At 40.3% G+C, this 20,690-nt stretch overlaps 1 protein-coding gene and 1 long non-coding RNA gene across 5 annotated transcripts; one reads left to right on the plus strand and one right to left on the minus strand.

Moving 5' to 3' along the window:
- The first annotated feature begins 2,128 nt into the window (after positions 1 to 2,128).
- On the plus strand, positions 2,129 to 14,341 carry LOC110982940 (arrestin domain-containing protein 3-like). Of its 2 annotated transcripts, XM_022241750.2 has the most exons (8): positions 2,132 to 2,691; positions 4,206 to 4,378; positions 5,368 to 5,490; positions 6,148 to 6,383; positions 6,767 to 6,949; positions 8,364 to 8,549; positions 8,959 to 9,097; positions 9,822 to 14,341. In XM_022241750.2, the coding sequence occupies exons 2-8, from the start codon at positions 4,255 to 4,257 to the stop codon at positions 9,986 to 9,988; spliced, it is 1,158 nt and encodes a 385-aa protein (XP_022097442.1). In that variant the 5' UTR covers positions 2,132 to 2,691; positions 4,206 to 4,254; the 3' UTR covers positions 9,989 to 14,341. The 2 variants fall into 2 exon arrangements, with proteins under 2 accessions (XP_086992547.1, XP_022097442.1); XM_087136421.1 differs by lacking the exon at positions 6,767 to 6,949 and having other exon boundaries at positions 2,129 to 2,691.
- A 129-nt stretch (positions 14,342 to 14,470) lies between these two features.
- Positions 14,471 to 20,276, minus strand: LOC147799018 (uncharacterized). Of its 3 annotated transcripts, none has more exons than XR_015425134.1 (6): positions 18,950 to 19,452; positions 18,512 to 18,663; positions 18,295 to 18,375; positions 18,007 to 18,084; positions 15,547 to 17,698; positions 14,471 to 15,093 (listed from the first exon to the last, which is right to left on the minus strand). It is a non-coding gene; the product is annotated as an uncharacterized LOC147799018 (long non-coding RNA). The 3 variants fall into 3 exon arrangements; XR_015425135.1 differs by lacking the exon at positions 14,471 to 15,093 and adding an exon at positions 19,936 to 20,276 and having other exon boundaries at positions 17,509 to 17,698; positions 18,950 to 19,067; XR_015425133.1 differs by lacking the exon at positions 14,471 to 15,093 and adding an exon at positions 19,936 to 20,276 and having other exon boundaries at positions 17,509 to 17,698; positions 18,950 to 19,116.
- Between the last annotated feature and the right edge of the window lie 414 nt (positions 20,277 to 20,690).

Genomic DNA, 20,690 nt, shown 5'->3' on the forward strand with positions numbered 1-20,690 from the left:
TAATTTTTTTCTAAACGGTTTCCCCAAAGTTTGTTTAGAGTTAAAATTCCACAGAAAGGTAACGTTGGAGGTGTGACAGTTTCCAACATATTCACATTACGGACTCCGATCAAACATGATCAACGAAAGGCAAGTTGGGCCACCGCGCGAACCAAATCTTGTCGCGCGCTGCATGCACCGGCACAGCCCCACCTGGCAAACTCAGTTTTCCTTGCAGAGTTACTTTCGATCGAGCACGATTCCGGCTGTAATCAGCAGCCAATTAAAATTCGTTTTGCACGGCCATTTATGACTTAATGGGCCTAATATGGAACGTAAGGGCGTGGCTATCAGAGATTCGCAAACATAATGCTAAATTTGAATACATGTATACATAAGCACAATTGGAGTGAGAATTTAGAATTGTTGTGCAGCGGAAATGCCGTACGTTACGTGTATTGGGTTGATTACTAATGAATTCCCACCACGTGCCTTTTACAACCATCATGTGATGCGGGGCCGTCGTAAGTTTACTGTACATGTATGTACATGCACAGTACATTAATAGTACACGCATGGTACGCGCACATGTGCCGAGCGCCGGTCGGTGCAGCACAACTCGTTATCTGTGTATTGTTGTGTTTGCTTTTTTATCACGTTTTCTTGCTTGCATTCCGTGCGCTATCAATGTCATGCCATATTAAAGCCGAACATGATCCGAACCGGCCAGTTTGGTTCGGTTCGAAAGTGCCATGTTCGACGATATTTGGTTCGGTTCGGCTGCAGCACTGTTACGAATGCACGAAAGGTTTACCATCCCGGTGATTTAGGACGCATTAACGCATAACATCTATTGTGCACACTACCGACATATCTATCACCAGAAGAAAAGAACTTCTTCTGGCGCCACCCCAGTAAATGGCTTTTCCTCTAAGTACAGCTTTTTGTCCGAAGTTTACTTGGTTACGAACTGACATGCGAACAAATGTGCGTCAGGTTGGGGCAGAGCCCAACCAACACACTCTGTTCATGTAACTGCAGACCTGCAGTCTACTGGACTTTCCCATGAATGCGAAGGCAGTCAACTGGCCCTCTCCTTGCCCCGCACACATGCTTGAACTGATGGCTTTGCGATGTGCAAATTTTCATAGATTCTCGAATAATGGAAATAAAAAAATAACTCAGAGCAAGCATGAGAGAAAGGAAACTGAATGTTTAACAGCGGGGATTGTAGTGACTTCCATTAATTCTAGCTCGCTCTTTGGTGCTGTCCTGCCAAGGGCCCCCTTTCAACATCGGTTAAAACCCTTCTTGTATCTCATTCTTTTCATCTCATTGACCACGAGTATGCAAACCATGACTGCACGCTTTCTCAAGGTCCTCCCTGCCCTTACTCCTGAGCTGACGTACAAAGTACAGTTGGCGTCTACTGGTCTAATCTATTAATATGCCCTCCGAAACACCTATGAAAAACACATCTCTTCACACCTTTACATAGGGTACAGCTTACCTGCTGCAGATGGAGCTGAATTTCATTTGAGTGTTCACAGGACAACAAGCACAAACCATTTCCAACAATAATAATTGACTGTTGTTATGATCGAAGTTTAATCCAAACTAAAAGCCCGCTTCGTTTCGGAGTTAAACAAATGGCCACTGGACTAAAAAACGGAGAAATTTCTGAAGAACCTTGTGGCTACTAGCAAGACATGAATAATTTGATCAAAATTACTCTGTTCTAACGTAAGTAATCAATCTTGACTTCGCGGAGTCGCAAGCTAGAATACACCCAGCAAGAAATGAGACCGAGGGGTACCCCCCCACATGTCCAATCCCTATACACATTCCAGACTATTGTTACTTAACACATCCCCCCAAGATGTCTGAAAGGAATTCCCCAGATTCCTGCGAGACAATGACCAACACAAAGCAGGGGGGGGTTCTCTCCGTCTCATACCTCGCTGCATATGAGCTTGAATGTCTGTTTCAACTCCTTCCAACCGACTATGCAAATTCACCCACGCCTTATAGTTACGCAACATTACGTCGATTAGTCATTGAACGCTTAGGGGCCCATTAGACAACATTTAATGCCTGCATGCTAAACAATCATCGTAATACAGGCAAGGAATATCCGTGTCAGCAGCAATTCTTCTGCTGCCATTATAGCTAAGTTCAAAACTGTCCGGACGTGGGGAGAGGAAATGAAATTTTTTTTTACTCTACTAAGCAATCCCTTCCTGTAACACGCTTATGGAAATAACGCCATTTAAATCAAGAGAAGTTTCAGAAGTTCAAAAGTGAACAGACCATGAGGGTAATTGTGATTCATTTGCAACCCAAACCTCTAAAGGATGCATTTTGAAGGCTGAGATGCAACCGAACCTAAAGCTCAGCACAGGCTGGCAAGGCTGACCTTTTAATTATGGGAATTTTCTCGTCACAGCTGGTTGAGCACTTTTGACACCCACTGCCCTGCGGGTATCTCACAGAGCTAAGGAATTTATAATGCTCTGTGTGCAGACGCTGGGCACGCGCGCTATTGTAGTCTGTGTATATGTAGTGTACAGAGCTAGCCTTATGATAGTGCACCCTACGTACATGTACATTTACTGTCGGCTGTATGTGTATTACCCTGCACCACTGACAACCGCCATGATGCATAGGCTCGATCTGGAGCGGCCGTAATGATAAATGGGCGAAACATAGAAGGTAAATGTATATAAATATTGATATTTTTTCTACACACTTTCTTTGTAATCGTGGATCATGAAGCCATGCGTGGAGCGACAACGAGGTCTACACAAAGGCTGCTCGGAAGAACCGTAATCTACCAGGCCGATCATGACATGAATGTGTACATGAGCGAAGGGTCCTGTGTATACTTACTTGCGTGTGTGTGTTCGTCTACCCCCAGAACTGTGGGGTCCGACGTCCGCTCCTGTTAGTGGGATCCGGGAGAGGAGCAGACGTTGGACCCCTCAGTTGGAGAGGAGCTGACGTTGATGATTGTATTAGTTAACTTTGTTAACTTGATATTTTGAAATTTGTACCGAACTCAATTTTGAGCTTTAACATGTTTCTGTAATGTTACTTGAAGTTGTTTGATTGCTGGCTATTCTGCAATTATGGTTGGAAAAAATGGTTAATGAATAATGGGCTGAATTCAATGACACGCTCTTCACTCATGGGCCAGAGGGCTAGGGTTCTTAAAGCAGGGAAGATGTAGGGAAGCGTGTTTTAGGGGGCACCATAGTTTATTTGGCACGCCGCCCAGCCCGTTAGAAATGTGTAACAAATTCCCACGAAGGAAGTGCGGTGGGCGTGGGAGTAATAATTATAATCCTTTCCAGTGTGGGCACGTACCACAGAGTGCTGTCTTGAAGGCCAAGTCCAGGGTCGCACACCGGCCTGGCATCATTCGGGGTAATTTTAGGGATTTGGGGGAATTTTAGGAATAAAGCATTTGAATTGTAATTAACTGTGATCAAACCTTGATATTTGAACCCCCAAAGTTGACATGTAACTCTGTATAATTGAGACAGTTACATTAAGTTGGACTCTTCGTGCCCGTCTTCCTTTGCCGTGGCGTCCTTAAACTAATAATTTAAGCGGACCTCCTTAACAGATGGCCTGTCATTACATTACTGTCCATACGCAGTCATGTGAAATTTTGCTGGCCAGACTCCAGGGTTTTACCACATACTGAATCATATTTCAGTGGATATTAATTACTTTCAGGTTCCTACATAATCTAAAGGTAACCGTATTCGTGATCTGTGAAATAAAATACACTGTATGAGATGCCGTGGCACTGTGATTGGTTAACACAAAACCATAAATGAGTACTGTCAGATTATAATATTTTATGTAGTTGTTGATTGAATTTCGTTTTTTATGTGTGGTTAGTGGACTTTCCACCACGGCAACAGCATTAACTTATCAAATACCTGTATTGGGGAAACGAAATATAAATTCAGTTCATATTTCCCTTTAAACTTCTGAATTTATTCATGTAGATTTTTCAACAGTGTGAATATTAAAATGATTACAAATCAAATGGAATTAAATAAATAATTTTTAACAATATGGCATGTGAACATCTGCCATGTCAATTTTGTGACGTGACAATGTTCTGTCACCCTCGATACATTATCCTTAGAATCGGCCCCTTACACTGTCAAAATATCGGTCAGATTACTTGAACGATTTCATTTTTGACACAGCTGACAGTAGCCGTGGGTGTACCCTTTTAGCCGTATCGGGGAAGACATCATGGCCAAGTTGCAGGTGTTCGACGTGGTATTCGACGGGAACAACACCGGCATTTATTCGTCGGGCGAGGTCGTCAGGGGCTTCGTCAGGATTGTGCTCGGAGAACCCAAGAAAGATGTCAGAGGTGCGTATGTGACTGCAGTAATTTCTCAGTGAACTCGGGGAGCTCACACGCCTTTTTGTTGCTATAACGCTGTCAGTTAGCCACTCCCCCACATCAGGATTAGATAGGCTTCCTGAATATCTTCTGGCCCCCTTTAATTTCCATCAGTTCATATATTACAGGCTGAAGGCCTGACTACGAGTTCAGTTTGTCGTCTTAAACGTACAGTCCGTCATTTGTCATTTGTGTACTTTTCCTTTGAGGCATGCAGCAGAATTACTCGAAATATTTAAAACAGGATACCTGAGAATAAAACTAATGACGTTTCAGCAGCTCAGTGAATACTAAATCCGAGAGTAGGCCTCACAATATTCTAGGATTTTGAGTTTTGAAGTGCGCTGCTAAAAGATCAGCGTCCGTGACACGTTTTAATGCGTATAGGGCCTACGCGATGCCATTCACTGAACGACGAAGTCCGGACATGTACTGTGCGCTCACGTGTCGTGTTAATGCTTGCATGGGCGCCTTTTTGCAATAAAAAAATCGTCTTTGGCCTTCTTTATCGTTTTTTTCCCCCAAAATGACAGCTTGGCAGAAAGAATTATTTTATACCATCTTGACCAAGAATGCTTATGAACAAAAATTTTGTCAGCCATTTTTTGCAAAACTGCAAATGATGGACTGTGCCTTAAAATAAAAAACCTCACGGTAAAAGTTCTTCGTGTTGAAGTGAGCTTTATTATGAACGGCGCCGGGAAGTTTATCACGGTTCACATAGCCTGTCACAGTCACATTCCGGTAGGATGAATAATGGCACGATGTAATGGTCTGCTCTTCCTGCGTCAGAAATCGTTTATTATTTTGCATAACAGTAAATGTAAAAGTCAGTACACTATTTACCATCAGTAATAAACAACATTCATTCAGTGTAAAGAAATAAATTCACGGGAATCAAAGCACAAAAAGGACAGACACAGTCAGCATTAACGTTCTTTCTTTACATTCTGTAGGTATTGAAATTAAGTTTAAGGGTGAAGCTCACACCCATTGGTCAGAGGGAAGTGGCGACCACCGACGACATTATTCGGGGAGGGAAGTGTACTTCAAAGAAAAGCTCCTTTGTTGGGGGAAAGGTAAGATAATTCCGTCCAGTTCGGTCATCCTTGGAGTTTTTTTCATTTTAGAAAACGCAATGTTATATTTACGGAGGAATCTCTGTATGTAATGACAATGTAATCTTCCTTTAGAATGAGATAGGCCTCCATGTACTGATTATTATAATTTTTAGGTGGTAAATGTTGAATCTTACTTAAAAAAGCCCAGATGCAACTTGTAAAAGTTGAAACCATTTTTAGTTACGTGTATTTTTGTCATATAATGATTGGAATTTTTGAAGTCATAATCGTGGCTGCTTGCATTGCAATTGTTAAATTCTTATAATTATGATGTCATTGTTGGCTCTGGTTCGATCGAGCACGTGACCTGTGTATTCAAATGCTGTTTCTTGTGCATCGTCTGGCCACATTACACTTTTTAATAACAAAATGCATCAGAGTGTATTCACTTAACACTTTAGGGTGACTATAATAAAGACTTGCCTGGCATTGGCATATCGGTGGTTAAACTACATCTTAAGAATGACGATCCACGACGTCACCGGAGGCAATGTAGTGTTCACTTATGTTTGCAGCTTCCTGTTTTCCTAAAAACTTAATAAGCAGAAATAATAAGCAGAAAGTTTAAGTGGTGGTTTATCGATAACAAAAAAGGTGGGAATTTTCGGTCTGCAGGGAAAAATGATCCCGGTGCATCGAAATTATGTCTGGAGACCGGTGAACACCGTTTCCCGTTCTCTTTCGGGATTCCAAATATTCCCCTGCCGTTCCCATTCGAGTCGTCCGTCGGCTGGATACGCTACAAGGTGTCCTGCAAGATCGACAGGCCGTGGAAATTTAACCACCAGACGGAGAGGCTGTTTACAGTGACCGGTGTCCCCATTGACCTGAACACCATGCCACAAGCCAGGGTAGGTCCTTTCGGTTGATTTGAGGATTGTTGTGTGTAAGTGTGGGAGAGATGTTGTAAACCTGCAGATAATGTGCTGCGAGGTAAAGATTGAAGAGACCTGGGTGCTGGTGGTGTTTTTTCCAGTTAAGTACAGTATGTGGTTTCAACGAGATTGAAATGAATTCCATCCATGGTGACATAATGGAACCACTCTGTGTATGTCAAACATGACCGTACAACTCGAAAGAAGAGACCATCTATGTAGAAGAGTTATCTGCATAACAGTGTGTTTAGAATAATTCGTTTTTAAGTAACGTACGCCGTTGAAACCAATGTTGTTCATTTTTTTTTAATTTGATTAAAATTTATTTATCAAGGCCAGCATATTTCGTTTGTTTTTAGACCCCTTCCCGTCAAGAATCCTCAAAGACTGTATGCTGCCTGTGCTGCGCCCAGGGTCCGATCGTGACCAAAGCTGCCACCGACAAAGGCGCTTATGTACCGGGGGAGAGTATCTTCGTGTCCGGCACGGTGGATAACAACAGCAGCAGGGAAATTATTGATCTTACGATAAAATTGATTCAGGTTGTTATAATTGTGCAAGATTTCACTTCTGTATTGTGCTATAACATTTACTTCGTTTTAAGCCTCGAACTTATCGTCATGTTGGTAATTTATATTTTAAGAACATTCGGTTGCATTTTAAGTAAGATTTTCGTTGATGAATCTTGATTGAGTGAAATTCCTGTGAAAGTTCCGCAGACTGTTATCTTTTCATGTATATTACTGTAGATGAAACTCATTTTGATGTATTTTGCTATTCATTTGCAAACTCCATGCGTTTTTGTGGCACTCAGAACTATGTTGTAATGTCATGTCAGGCACTGCAAAACAAAGGAACATGCGCAAATCTGTGTGTATTCACATGAGAATGTAACTGAAGCTATACTTGCCAAAGCGATGTTACTCCTTCCCTGTGCTCATGATCAGGAAAATTCACAACGTGAATGTTTCATGTTTTTCTTTTTTCATTCCTAGCTTTTGTCTAGTGTGATGCCCCCTTTTGAGACAATTATTATTAACTGCCTTTAACATCTCTGTAACGAAATGTACAGGATTGTTGATATCCATTTTGAAGAGAGAAGTTATGGCCCTGTCACAACTTGACGATTTAACCATTGTATGCCGGCGTATGAGAAAATTGGTGAATACGCTTGCATACGCTGAACTATAGAGTTTTTTTTTTCAATTTTGGGCATATCCATGTACAAAGCGTATTCATCACGAATTAGACGTATACATAACTTATTAGTTACTTACATAGAACGTTTCAAGAACTTAGAAATAAGGTATACGATAACCTAGGCTGCATCCGAATCTGTTGTCTGGAGCTAGGTCTAGGTCTTCGCTCCATTGGAAATGCGTGTAGACGCATAGACAATAGACCTAGCCGTACCTCTGGAAGCCCGTTTCGGACACCCCTCATATACAGTAGCTGTAAGTTAGAAACACGTTCTGTAGTCGTCCGGAACACGTTAAAATACGTCTGTACGTCAATATGCGTTGGAGATAAGTTCGACATGAGTTACACATGTAGGTTCAAAGCACGTTACCCATAGGTTAGTTTTGGGTACGCTAGATTTTCTTAACCCATTTTGACTTGTGAGACACAAGTGTGTGTGTGGACGTGTGTCAACGATCCCGTAGCTTACCTACAACTTATGGCCCGCGTATGCGGGACGTATGAGCCGTACGTTGGCATACATTTAAAATTTTATGCGTACTCAAAAAAATTTCCGGCGACGTCGCTGTACTACGACGTATAGCCTACCAGCGTGCTTTTAACTCGCGCAAAACGTACCCGTAACTTATTCGACGTTCGCCAGCGTACTCACCAAATTTTTCATACGTCGGCATACGCAGGCTAAATCGTCAAAGGTGTGACAGCTTTAAAGCACAGTCCAAGTAACCATGGAGCTTTTTTCTTTGATTGTTTCAGCATGTCACTTACTTTTCTTCCGGTGGCCACAAAACCAGGCGAACGTTCACGGTGGTCAAAGATAAAGGTCCCGGATGCGGGGAAGGCGACGTGGCTCGGATGGACTGGAAACCTCTTTTGGTTCCGTCAATTCCTCCCACTGGTGCGCAAGGGTGCGGAATCATTCAGATTGAGTATTTTGTTCAGGTACGCTGGCCAAGTCTGGTGGTTTTTTTATAAGTGGGAAACGCATCAAAGGGTCATCCCCACATTTTTGAACTCAACACGCAGAAAATACCAATTTTGGCGTCCTCCAGTCGACACACCTATATCTTTAGGTGTGAATTTTCATCAATGAAAACAGATGTAAATGGTGCACCTCGGAGGCCCTTCAATCAAAACGTAATGATGATTTAAGGAACACTGCAATGTTTTAATATTCACATTGTCAAACGATGTCCAGCCCTTATTCTCGCCTGATTGTTGACACATTGATCTACAGGCCTACGCCCTGCGGTCCATCACGAATTTGAACGTTCAACGCCCTTCAATTTTTCTTTATAAATGCATTGCGATTCATATTCACTTACACATTATTCGAATGCTCCTTGGTCAGTTTGAAGGTGATATCAGCAACACGCCACTGGATGCTGAAGTGAAGTTACCTGTTACCATAGGAACTGTTCCCCTATTCCAGCCTCTGTATGGAGATCCGTCGTCGGTGGTGATTGATCAGCCGTCCTACAGCGATAACAGTAGGCTTGAGTTAATTAATACAATGTATAAGCCCTTGTCTGTTGTGACCGAGTTCGTGCTACTCCCCATTGGGGTTTCGGACTTAATCAACTGCTGGAATGATTTCTATACGTACGAAAGCTTGTCGATCTCGTATCAGTGACGCAACGAGGTTGTGTTAAGGGCATATAGGCTACTGAACTGTTCGGGCATGTTGAACTCCCAGAATGTTCATACTGGACCGAATATAAATGTTTGCTGGAGCCTGTGCTTCTATAGGCCTAATATGAACTTACGCATTCAAATTCAGTGCAGTGTGCGACCTGCTACGTGGTCGCTAGGTGTGCCTATTGTGTAGTCAAGAACAGGTGCATCTCCCACTGGACCCGAAAATGCATGCAGCTTTTAGTCTGTATATCCAGCAAAAAATGGGACTGACGGGTACGCCCCTACATGTCAAATCGCTAGCTATACGCGCTCTAGATTATTACCAAACACATCCCCCCTAGATGTCTGAAAAGAATTCCTCGGATGCCAGTGAAACATTTACCAACACAAAGTAGGGGGTTCTCTCCGTCTCATATCTTGCTTCATATATTAGTCTGTGGAGTGCAAGTTAACGCAGCGACCCTTCTGCATCCCATGTCGTAACACCTTTCTTGAAACTCGCCACATGTAACACACGAGAAGTTGGGCAAACTGTTGTAGGCCTATACTAACAGCAACTGTTCTCCACTGTTGTAGCTCCGCCGCCCCCGAGTTACCATGTAGCCGTAGACGGACTCCAGGAGATACCCAGCAAGAGTGGCTATGACTACACCTTTGGGAAGCTGATGTACGCCCCGCAGTACCCAACCTACAACCTGCCGGCGCAACCACCAACCTGGAATCCCTCTTACCCGCCCCAGTAGTAACCGGGGGGGGGGCTACCCCACAAGCTGTGGAATTTTAATAAAACGTTCACATCTGCATCATCATAATGAAATGATATTTATGTGGCTCACTTTAAAGTACTGCAGAGTAGAATACAATTGAAGCAGTAACAGAAAGACAAAGCGACGATTTCGCTTCCTGACGGCGTACAATCAGTTGTGGAATTTAAGTAGTTTTAGGTAATATATTACAGAGGGGATTAGGGAGCATTTTTTATGTCAAAAAATGCATGCGGGTTCGCTGGAAGGTTTTGCTATATTCTTTGAGACCTGGAAAGGATGATGGTTAATGACTTCAGTGTGCTGTCTTTTACGTCAGATGGCGTATCAAACAGAGACCTATTTATCTCCTCACCCTATACTGTGACAGTCCTAGCTCCTGGCAGTTTGTTGCATGATTATGTATATACATGTATTTACATGAGTTTCTTTAGCCTTTCAGGAAGTTGAGTCTTTTGCATTTTGTTGTTTATGGCTGTCTTTCCATATACAGGTATATCTAAATATATCTTACAGTAAATTACTGTGTTGAATGTAGTGAGATTTGTATAATTGAATGTTTCAAAAGATAAATAGAGCTTGAATGTGGGTAAGTTAACAGCGGGGAAGTAGCATGTGATCTGAATGGGTTGATAATTAACAGGTTGATGGTACATTATCATGTCTTTCATGGTACGATCTTGGTCCGTTATGTAGATTCCCAGCATGGCCAACAAACGACTGAGATGCGGTTTTCGAGTTGAGATCTGTCGCGTTTATCGTACTCTTCACCGTTTGTTAGCGGGCCTGACTTGAAGGCTGAATCATACTAGGCGCGAAAACAAACAGGCTGGCCGAATTCTGATGCCAGATCATAATTTTGTGTTGAAAATAGCCTACGCAAGAGCTGAACTCATTTCCACGCTGGCAATTTGCTCAAGGGCGGATCTTTAGCCATGTTTTTTTTTTTTGGGGGGGGGGGCTGATGGGAAAATTGGAAATTTTTTTCGTGGAAACTTTTATGGAAGTTCTGAAGGGGTGGGGCTACATATTGTTATTATCTTTATTTTACCAGGGATACCCATTCACATTTCTGTGGTCTTCCATGGGGCCCTGGGGAATTAAAATAGATAATAAAAACTAAAGTTAAAGCTTATAACAAAGTTAATAAAATAATTAAAATTACAAAACGAATGTAATAAGATAAAATAAATAGAAAACATAAAACATACATAAAATATACCCAATTATAGAATGGCAACACAAGCAAGGACACAAAACACGTAACAGTAAATAATCTAACTGTATATGTTAAAATATATCTAGAGAAAACACGGTTATAAAGTACATAGAAGAATCCAAAAAAGATATACCAAACTAGTAAAAATAATATGTGATAAAACAACTTCGTGGTTGGACAGAAAACAGTACAACATGATACCGATAAAATTATAAAATTAGAATGCGTGAGTGTGGGAACTAGAATGACGTCAAGAGATAAAAAATTAAATCTCAGAAGCTAAAAGATTTGTTTTCAAAAGTGTTTTAAAATATGAAAGCGATGGCGCCGAACAAATTTCAGTACTCAGTGTGTTCCATATCTGGGTACAGTTAATGATTGGAATTTGTTTGTAGCACTCCGTTTTATATTTTGGAATAATTAAGTTATTGGTTCCTCTTGTACCGTACTGATGTACGTCTGATGCCTTTATTACGTTGCTGGCTAAGTACGTCGGTGCTAAATCATGGGTACACATAAAAACAGCCTTTAGATAGTAAAAACGATCGTGTAGTGGCAGCCATCCCAGTTCCTTAAAAAGTTCACGAGATGGAATATCAAAACCCTGAGACAAGATTAGACGGGCGGCATACTTTTGTAATTTGATTAATTTATCATTGTGCATTTGATACTTATCCGACCATATTTGTGAACAATAGTCGAAGTGGGGTAAAATGAAAGCATTATACATTGTTTTTAGCACAGCAGATGTAACGTATGGTTTAGCACGTCTCAAAATAGCAAGTTTCTTCTGCACCATATTGATAACATAATTTACATGATCAGTCCATTTTAATCGGTACTTTTTGCATGCTTTTGGAAGGAAGGAAAATGAAAATATGGTTGTTGGTGCATGCTGATGTGGTTCGGGTTGTTGTGGGGATTAGATGGGTCCCTTTTGTTTCTGGTGGCGCCTTAATTGTAATTATTATGATATTTGGTTTAACTTTGCTGTGTTTCTGTGTTTGTCCGGGTCCTGTCGCAGCTTTTTCTGCTCCCACTGAGTTCTTGTACCAGTCTGTCTTGCAATTTGATATCTGTCCGTATGTCTTGCTGCCTGTTGCCCTAGCGTTTGTCTTTGCTATACTATCATTTATACCTTGAGTCAGTTTAATCATTAATGGATCAACCTTGCATGTCTTTTCTGTTTTTATTTTAGCTTTATCTTTCATTGCTCTTTCAAGTTACCTTGTGGTGGTTGGCACTCTGTTTCGACTTTGTTTTATTGTGTAACTACGTGTGTCCATTTTGTATTTCTTATTTCCACTGCATGCATGCAGTACAAGATGGTTTTAATTCTGTCCCTTTGTTGGTTGCTTTTCTATCTGTTGTTTGTCTGTTTGGTTTCTCAGTTTGTCCAAGTCCCTCTGCTTTGTCCGTTTTGCTCCTCATTGTGTATGTTCATCAATTTGCTGTTTTCTTGTTTAAATTTTTTACTTCTTTAACTTACATTCTTAACTTTATTGTACAGTGAAATTTAAGTGGCTTCATTTAGATTTGATATTTTTATCTCAGGCTCGTTTGACTTGTGTATTTAAGATTTTTAAAGTTTCATATTGGTTTAGGTCGTTTCTAAATTGTCATTCTTAATTTAAATTATGCTATGTTATGACTGGTTTATTATATTTTTGTATGAAAGCACCTAGAGCGTAATTTTGGTGGATTTGGCTCAAGCAAAAACTTTTTGTTATTGTTAAATACGGACAAATGTCCCCCTCCCATCCGCCTTTGATTTAGCTGATGCTAACGATTCGAAATGTGCAGTGTGCTTCGGTTTAATAATGAATTGGCCGGTAGTATCAGTAACCCAAGGTGTCGTCATTTAAAGGAACCAGGAAATAGAAACGTTTTTATACATTTCACTAAAACCCTTGAAATTACATCTTTGGGTTTCAATTAAATTGATTTTAAAATTTTGTTTTGCAATTTTAATCCATATTTTGCTGTTTTTGGTTTTCGTGCTAATGACATTTGCATATTAATAAGCAGAACTATGATGTCATCCAAGGCACTGAATCTCACTCATGTTGCACTGATTTGTGCACAGAAAATTTCCAGATTTTTAAAACCACTGCTATGGCAGATTTTATTTTCTTTGGCAATATATTGCTGTGTAAGTATATGGCAATAATCCAGCAAAAATCCTTTTTACAGAAGTGTTCCAAGATAGCAAATTTGTGGTTCACAATTTGAACATGAAAACATGCAACCAGAACCATGTCTTCCTGGATTTACATCAAAGCGAAAGCGCCCTCACTTGTCCAGAAATGCTTGGCCAATTTTTAATGTTGGACAAAGTGCACCGTTCAGTTCACGTAACTCAGATGTCAGTCTTCATACATGGAAGAAAAGTACAGAGATACACAAAAAGTGATTCTAAGAAAAGCTTATATCCTGGTTCCTTTAATGATCATTGTGTAGTACTGTAGCCGCGTTTAACTGTCTTTTTTCTCTTTTTTTGGCAATGAGAGTTGGTGAATAGACGAGAGACTGCTTCTACTAACGGAAGTGCCTGTCACAGTTGGTAGAAAATGTTTTCTTGGCATCATCTTCATCATTTTCTATCTATTTTTACATTTCATTAAAGCATTTAAAAACTGTTTTTATGTGCAACAAATTAGTTGAATATAGAACTCCACTTTAGCTGTACAAAAATATTGTGTAAAATATTCAACTGGGCGTGTAATTGCCTCGTATAGTTAGGTATATAGTGCTTGTTATTTCTGCCACATTTTTTTCGGTGGAATACAGACATAACTTAATCTGGATTTTGCCTTTTAAAGGTTAAGTTAGCCTTTATAAAGCTGTCACGATTTCAACCGAGCGGCAATGCCGAAAATTGAATGAATGGAGACCAGAACGCGCATGCGTTGGAAGGTTGTTAAAATGACGTCACATGCACTTGTATAATAATACATGTACTCGCCACTCTGTCAAGTGCAGATGAGGTTGAAGCCGGCGGGAGGGTGCCCCCCCCCACACACACACTTTTTTGTCTCATAATGGGGGCCCCCACTATAAGAAAAAAAAGTGGAAAGAGAAATAAAAAATAACTGAAGTAAATTTAAAAGTAAGATAGCATCCCGAAGATTATTCTGATATGCACGAGTATCATTATAGGCGTATGTTATGCAATGTTTCACGATCGTCTACACTTGGCCTCAATAATGAGATATTTAAAAATATCTCTGGCCTGAACCCCCCCCCCGCCGAAAAATTTGTAGACCCGCACGGCCCCTGAACAATGTCGTGTGTGCTATGATATCGTAGTGACGAGAACTGCTCGTCGGAAGAAAAGCTCTGTCATACAAGATTTACCGTTGACCCATTGTGCGCTGAAAACATTCGATGCCTTTTCTTTCTTGTAAATAATAAAAGCTGCCTTTGTTTCAGTTCATTTCATATTGGTTTATTAAAATCCATTTTCGCATAAAAAATGAATTACAATGGGTTTAACAATCAAAATAAAAAGATTTAAAGAATTAAAACAAGAATTAAACAAAAAAATCTGAAATAGTTACAAAAATATTCAACATTTACCATTACAGTTTACACTAAAAAAAATGAACCATTTAACGTGACTAATGACCAACATTAATATAGGAACACTACTAAAACACGTCCGTTGCAATTTACACTTCAAAGATGAAATTACTATGATCTTAAAAATTTCAGTCACATGTAACCTTTAACATTTGTTTGCCTGTAAGTTGCAAATCGGCTTTCTCCTTCCTTTCTTGTTTGTTTATTTGTTTGGTTGGTTGGCTGGCTGGCTGGTCGCGGCTAATTGGATTGGAATGTCCACCCAGGGAGTGGGCCACGTGGCCTGTGGTCAGACACAGTATTTTACCATAAAGCTACAAGTAAACTTAGGACTCGCAAAATGAAAAGAAAAACTTCTGAAATGATAGCTCGATGATATTCAGACTATTGAAAAGTAACAATCAAGAAAACTAATATAAAAGTAATATATACATTATAATCTGCATGAAACTGGGGCAATCAAGGCAAAACATCATATGGTTTCGATGAAAAATCCAGAAGTAAATGCACTCTCTGCACCAGAATATGGTTAGATTTTGGTCGAGAGTGACCTGCATGTTTCATACAAGCAAAAAGTATAGTTGAGCAGAGCACGTGCAACAACTGACAATAAAACTCGACTCACAAAACTCATTAAAAAATCCAAACTTTAAACAAAAGATTCTTAACAATCAAAACTATCATTGGGATTCATCAAACTTCTAAATGATATCAAAAAGAGGGCAAATTTCCTTACATGAAAAGGAGAGAACCAGACAAGGTGGTTGAACAGCACTGAAGCATGCTGGACCACACCACCCAGACCAGCGTACCACCCCATCCAGGGTCACTCCACTTCCAAGAAGGGGATCTGTGTACAGTAAGCACTGGTGTAGTGGGCTAAACCAAGTTGAAACCCCAACAGCAAAAACAAAAAGTGGTTGGGGGTGTGTCATACAAAGAAAACAATAAAGAGTAAAAATTTAAGGGGACTAGTAAACAAAACAGGGGGGGGCACACCTCTTACATCTGGAAACATTTTTCTAGGTGAATTTTTACACAGACCGTCAGTTATCGATTCTGTTGACTTAACCAGTCCCTGCCGGGGATTCCGGATCTGGCCACGTAATATGCGTGGCCAGGGTCTCCGAACTCGGACGAAGGGAACAGGGCCTGGTAACAAAAGACCGTACTTGGAACAAAAGACCAGGTTGCTGGGAATTACCGACATTTTTTCACCCTAAAAAGTGGAGATAAACCAGCCTTGGTTTGAAACAGTATACCACGGTTTGGGGCATTTAGAGCAAGCGGATTAACACCGGGGACGAAAGCGCTCCACCATCGCAGCGATACGCCACACAGCCGCACTGCTGCATGCTAATCTGGCCCATTTTGAAAAGAGATCTGCGGCACACTGAGCCAGGTTCGTGAACAAAAGAAGGTTATATAACAATGACCGCACACTCAGGGCTCTTCTTACAAGGCTGCAGGCCTGGCTGAAATACTCGGGCGTCAATAGATTTTGTCTGTCAGGCTAGAGCGGACACCAGACATGCTTTTACGTGCTTGTAACCCAGCTAACAATTTGACGTTGTGACGACGTTGCCACAAGGTCACGTTTTCGTTTCCGCAACGTTACAAAAGTGACGTTGTAGCGACGTAAAAATGTCGACTCCCAGTTTCGTTGACACAACGTTATCACACAACGTTATGAAGACGTTTTTACAACGTCAATACAACGTAATGTTTTGACGTGTCTACAACAATGCTGCAAACTTCAGACAACCGAAATATCACGTTTTTACAACATTTGGGCACGTAATAGCAACATATTTACGACCTGATTTTTACCAAGGCACAACGTTTTGGCAACTTAATGGGCACGTAACAGATACGTCTTTACAACCCTGTAGGAACCCGACCACGACTTAACTGCCACATTACTGCAACGTTGGCGAGGACGTTTGTGCAACTTGTGGGTACGTCAATACAACTATGCAGCTTCCTAAATGCAACGTATATGACACTGCATTGCAACACATTTGGAACGTAGTAGCTAAATGTAGTTGTAGATACGCGTATGCAACCTCTTTGGGACGTGATTACAACTTGATGAGCACGATATTGAAACCTATTTGCAACCCTTTGGGCACGTCTATGCAACTTTAATGTAACATTCCAGTGACGTTACTGCAACGTCGTGAGTACAATACTACAACATTGGAGGGACGTTTTAGCAACTAATTTGGTACGGTACTGAAACATTTGAGGAACGTTACTGCAACTTGTACTGCAACCATTTAGACACTGTACCGCAACCATTGTTGACAACATTCCTGCAACTTTGAGGGCACCACTTATTTGATGCTTAACGGCTGCACTTATGCACATTTTTACATCAGTCCTACCACATTAAACATACCTGTCGACGAATGACAACAAAACAACTGAATCAGAATAACTTTTTTTTTCTACTTTTATTACAAAGTATGTACTCCATGATCTTGATGGATCTAAACTTTGACAGTCGATACCATTACAAAATGAAACTGGGTAACTAAATTTTAGTGATGTGAAGTTATTTGTGATCGTGATATTTTGGTGGAATTTTTCAGGTTCCCCGAAAATATTTGGTTTGCAATCTTTTGTGAAAGTTATGAACTGGGGGCAAAATACGCACAGAAAATAACGGAAAAGCATTCAGCAACGGCCTGATTGTTTTCTTTTTTGTGATACGTACAAAGTGAACTAGATTCATGTGTGGACCTGTGTGTTAAAGTGCCAAAATAACTTATTTTACAAAGGCTGAGGATATCAATTATGTGAGAAAAACTACGGACAGTATAGTTTTCCAACAGAGGATGCAGTGCTGTCATTCATTCATTGTCCGCGTCATCTCGGACAGGATTCTGGACAAAAGAAGAGAGAAAAATCACAATAAATATCTTCTCTTGCATACAACAGACATTGATAGATAACACTGACAACTGTTTTTGATCAATTGTTCATGAAACGGTCAGCATAATGTCTATTAGTATTTTTGCATGTCATTTCAACCCTTTCCGATAAATTCTCACAAGTATATATTCAGGTTTGCAGATTCATAACTTCAGTAGGATGAGTAAATATCTGAACAAGCTGCTATTTTATACTCCATTCAATATTTCACCGCCCAAACCACTGTTCCGTAATTACAGTAGAATATACTGACCCATACCTTCTGTGCCGCGGCACGAAGCATTTGAAGAAGTCGAGGGGACCGAGGAGGCTGGAGTTGTGTCGTGGGACATAGTCACTGCATCCATGTATATTTAAAAAGGTGACAAAGGTAGTGAAGAAATGTGAGTGACTTTTTATATATTTTGATAAACTTCGCTTAACTCTGAGCGATTTGCCCGTAATACGTATCGGGACACTAAAATTTAGCGACGGCACTTGAACATAGACCACAAGTTACAGCAAAAGAAACAATACATGTAAAAGGGAGGAAAATTAAAGGCTCTACCTTGGTTGAGAATATCGATGTCTACATCTGGGGGATTTGGTAGGGGCTTCGGGGTTGGTTGCTTCTTCAATGGTGCAATATCTGAAAATATTACAAAGGCGATCAACATTAGGCATAAAAGACAATTTTCCAATATACGCAGCGTGCGTGACGTGTTGACTTCATAAGACAGTCATTGCTCTCAAACAAGGTTGATGTGTTCAGGAATTTTACTTACAATCTTTGCTGTCACTCCCCACCTCTGACGAGGAAAACGACTGATATCTAGTATGTCGCTTTCGTCGACGGGGCTCATCATCGCTGTCCACCGATTCGACAGTTGACGTATCTTCTGCGATTTTGCATTATGGAGTGCCTTTTCATATGAATCTGTAAAATGATTTGCAACACATTACACAGTGTTGCAAATGGCATCATAAAAATGTACATCAGACAAAATGTACATGAAATGTAAACCGAATGCTCAATTCATTGCGTGTTCAACTTTACTTATGCTTGGATTCGAGCACACTTCACTCACCCGTATAAATTTAGTGAAAGAGAATGGCTGCATACCTAATTGCCCCCCATTTCACTGTGTAATTGTTTGATCATGATAAAACACAATTCCTCTTTACTTTGGATTGAATTATAATTTTGCAAAAGGGGCATTTACCAGTATAACTGAACACCCGTATCTCGTAGCTGCTCAATTTTCTTCATCTGGGGTCTGTGGAATCCCTTTACGAACCCTTGTTGAGACATTCTTTTTGGGCCAGAAACCTCAATGGTTCCTTGATTAAAAAAAAACCATCACCATCGCATAAATGTGATACATCAGGCCTGTAGATTGTAAAGAAAACATGAACAGAGTCTATCTGTGACAATAATTTAAAAAATTGCTGTGCATCTGCGAATCGTCTATTTTAAATCAATTGAAACGTAATGCAGTAATTGCTAATGCACTAAAACTTATTAAGGACACAATGTGTAGCTACTGGCCCCTTGTTTTTCCTTATCCAAGATTTATGGACAAGGTAGTCATGGCACAACTGTTACAACGAATCGAATCGAAACTGCCCTCTACACAATACACCTGTTGAGAACAGGTCAAATATGGGTTAGAAATGCAACGGTTCATTCAAGGAGAGTGACCCAACTTAACCTCTCCGTACTATCCACATGCTCTTTAATACGCCAACACCGATAAAAATTTATCAGTCATGGATACTGGGAAAGGGGTCAAACTGCCCTGCTCTTGGATTGTATTTAAGCATTAACAGTATTATTTAGAAGAAGGCCTCTTCTCAAGGTTGAAGCTGCATGCAATAGTTTATCCTGTTTTGGGGGGGGGTCTAAACAAAGATTGGGGCACTGGCGAGTTGTGAGTTAACTTTGCAGAACCGTTCCACTGCAAAAATAAATAAATAACTAAATCCACACTAAATATTACACTGTTTTGGTGTGAACCAAAAAGGTACAGATTGATAATGCTAATACTTTCTGGTATTAGCAAACTGATAAATCTAATCAATATCAACATTAGCTTTTATATTTATTTTAATGAATGCTAACACTGATTGATTAAGCGTATTTTCCTTCTCACAATTACCAAAATCGGGAGGCTTTTAAACAAATTAACTTTCATTAATGTACAAGCACCTTCAAAAGTAATGCAGTATTGCCAGAAAGACTGCAGATGAATCCTTCTCAATCTCCATGGCCTTCCTCACCGGAGTCCCCATTGTGGGATTCGCTTCATGGATGTAACAAACAAACCATCACACTCTTGATAATCTCTAAATGTAGGAATAAACGGTGGCTGTCACTTATACGGGAACTAGCTGTTGCATACTGAATAAAGAAACAAATTCGCTTGAAAAAATTGGCCAGAAAATATACCTTATATGCACAGACTATACTCAATAAACCATCTAAACACTGAATTTGCGTCTCTTTTACCAAATATTTCTGTGAAATACGAACGTTAATAGATTGTAGCAGTTATAATATACGCCTCACGTACCACCGTCTCCCATGTGAATATCTGCTTCATGCTCGCGTGTAAATTCTCTGATCAAAAGGACAAAGTTGGTTCAGCCTCAGAACCAATCATTTTAACCATTATAATAACTCATAAGCCTAGAACTTGCCTCTAAAGAAGCAGGAACTGACATACTAGCAACATTGAAAGATCAAGTCGTACCATGGAGAAAGGACTCAAACAATAGCAATGCTACCAAGGCTCCTGGCTGTCCTACCTTATGGTCATTAATTGTTGCCCAAAAATTCTCAGCCAAAGAACTAATCTATAAATACAAAGTGATCAAAAATACTACACATATAATAACCTTTCTTCGATCAAATGCAATACGAAGTCAAAGTATATATCACACATACAAGCGATAAATCAAGTG

Source organism: Acanthaster planci, linkage group LG05 (assembly GCF_054643075.1).
Source record: "Acanthaster planci isolate LZ-2023a linkage group LG05, COTS_SCS, whole genome shotgun sequence".
NCBI classification, from domain to species: Eukaryota; Metazoa; Echinodermata; class Asteroidea; order Valvatida; family Acanthasteridae; genus Acanthaster; species Acanthaster planci.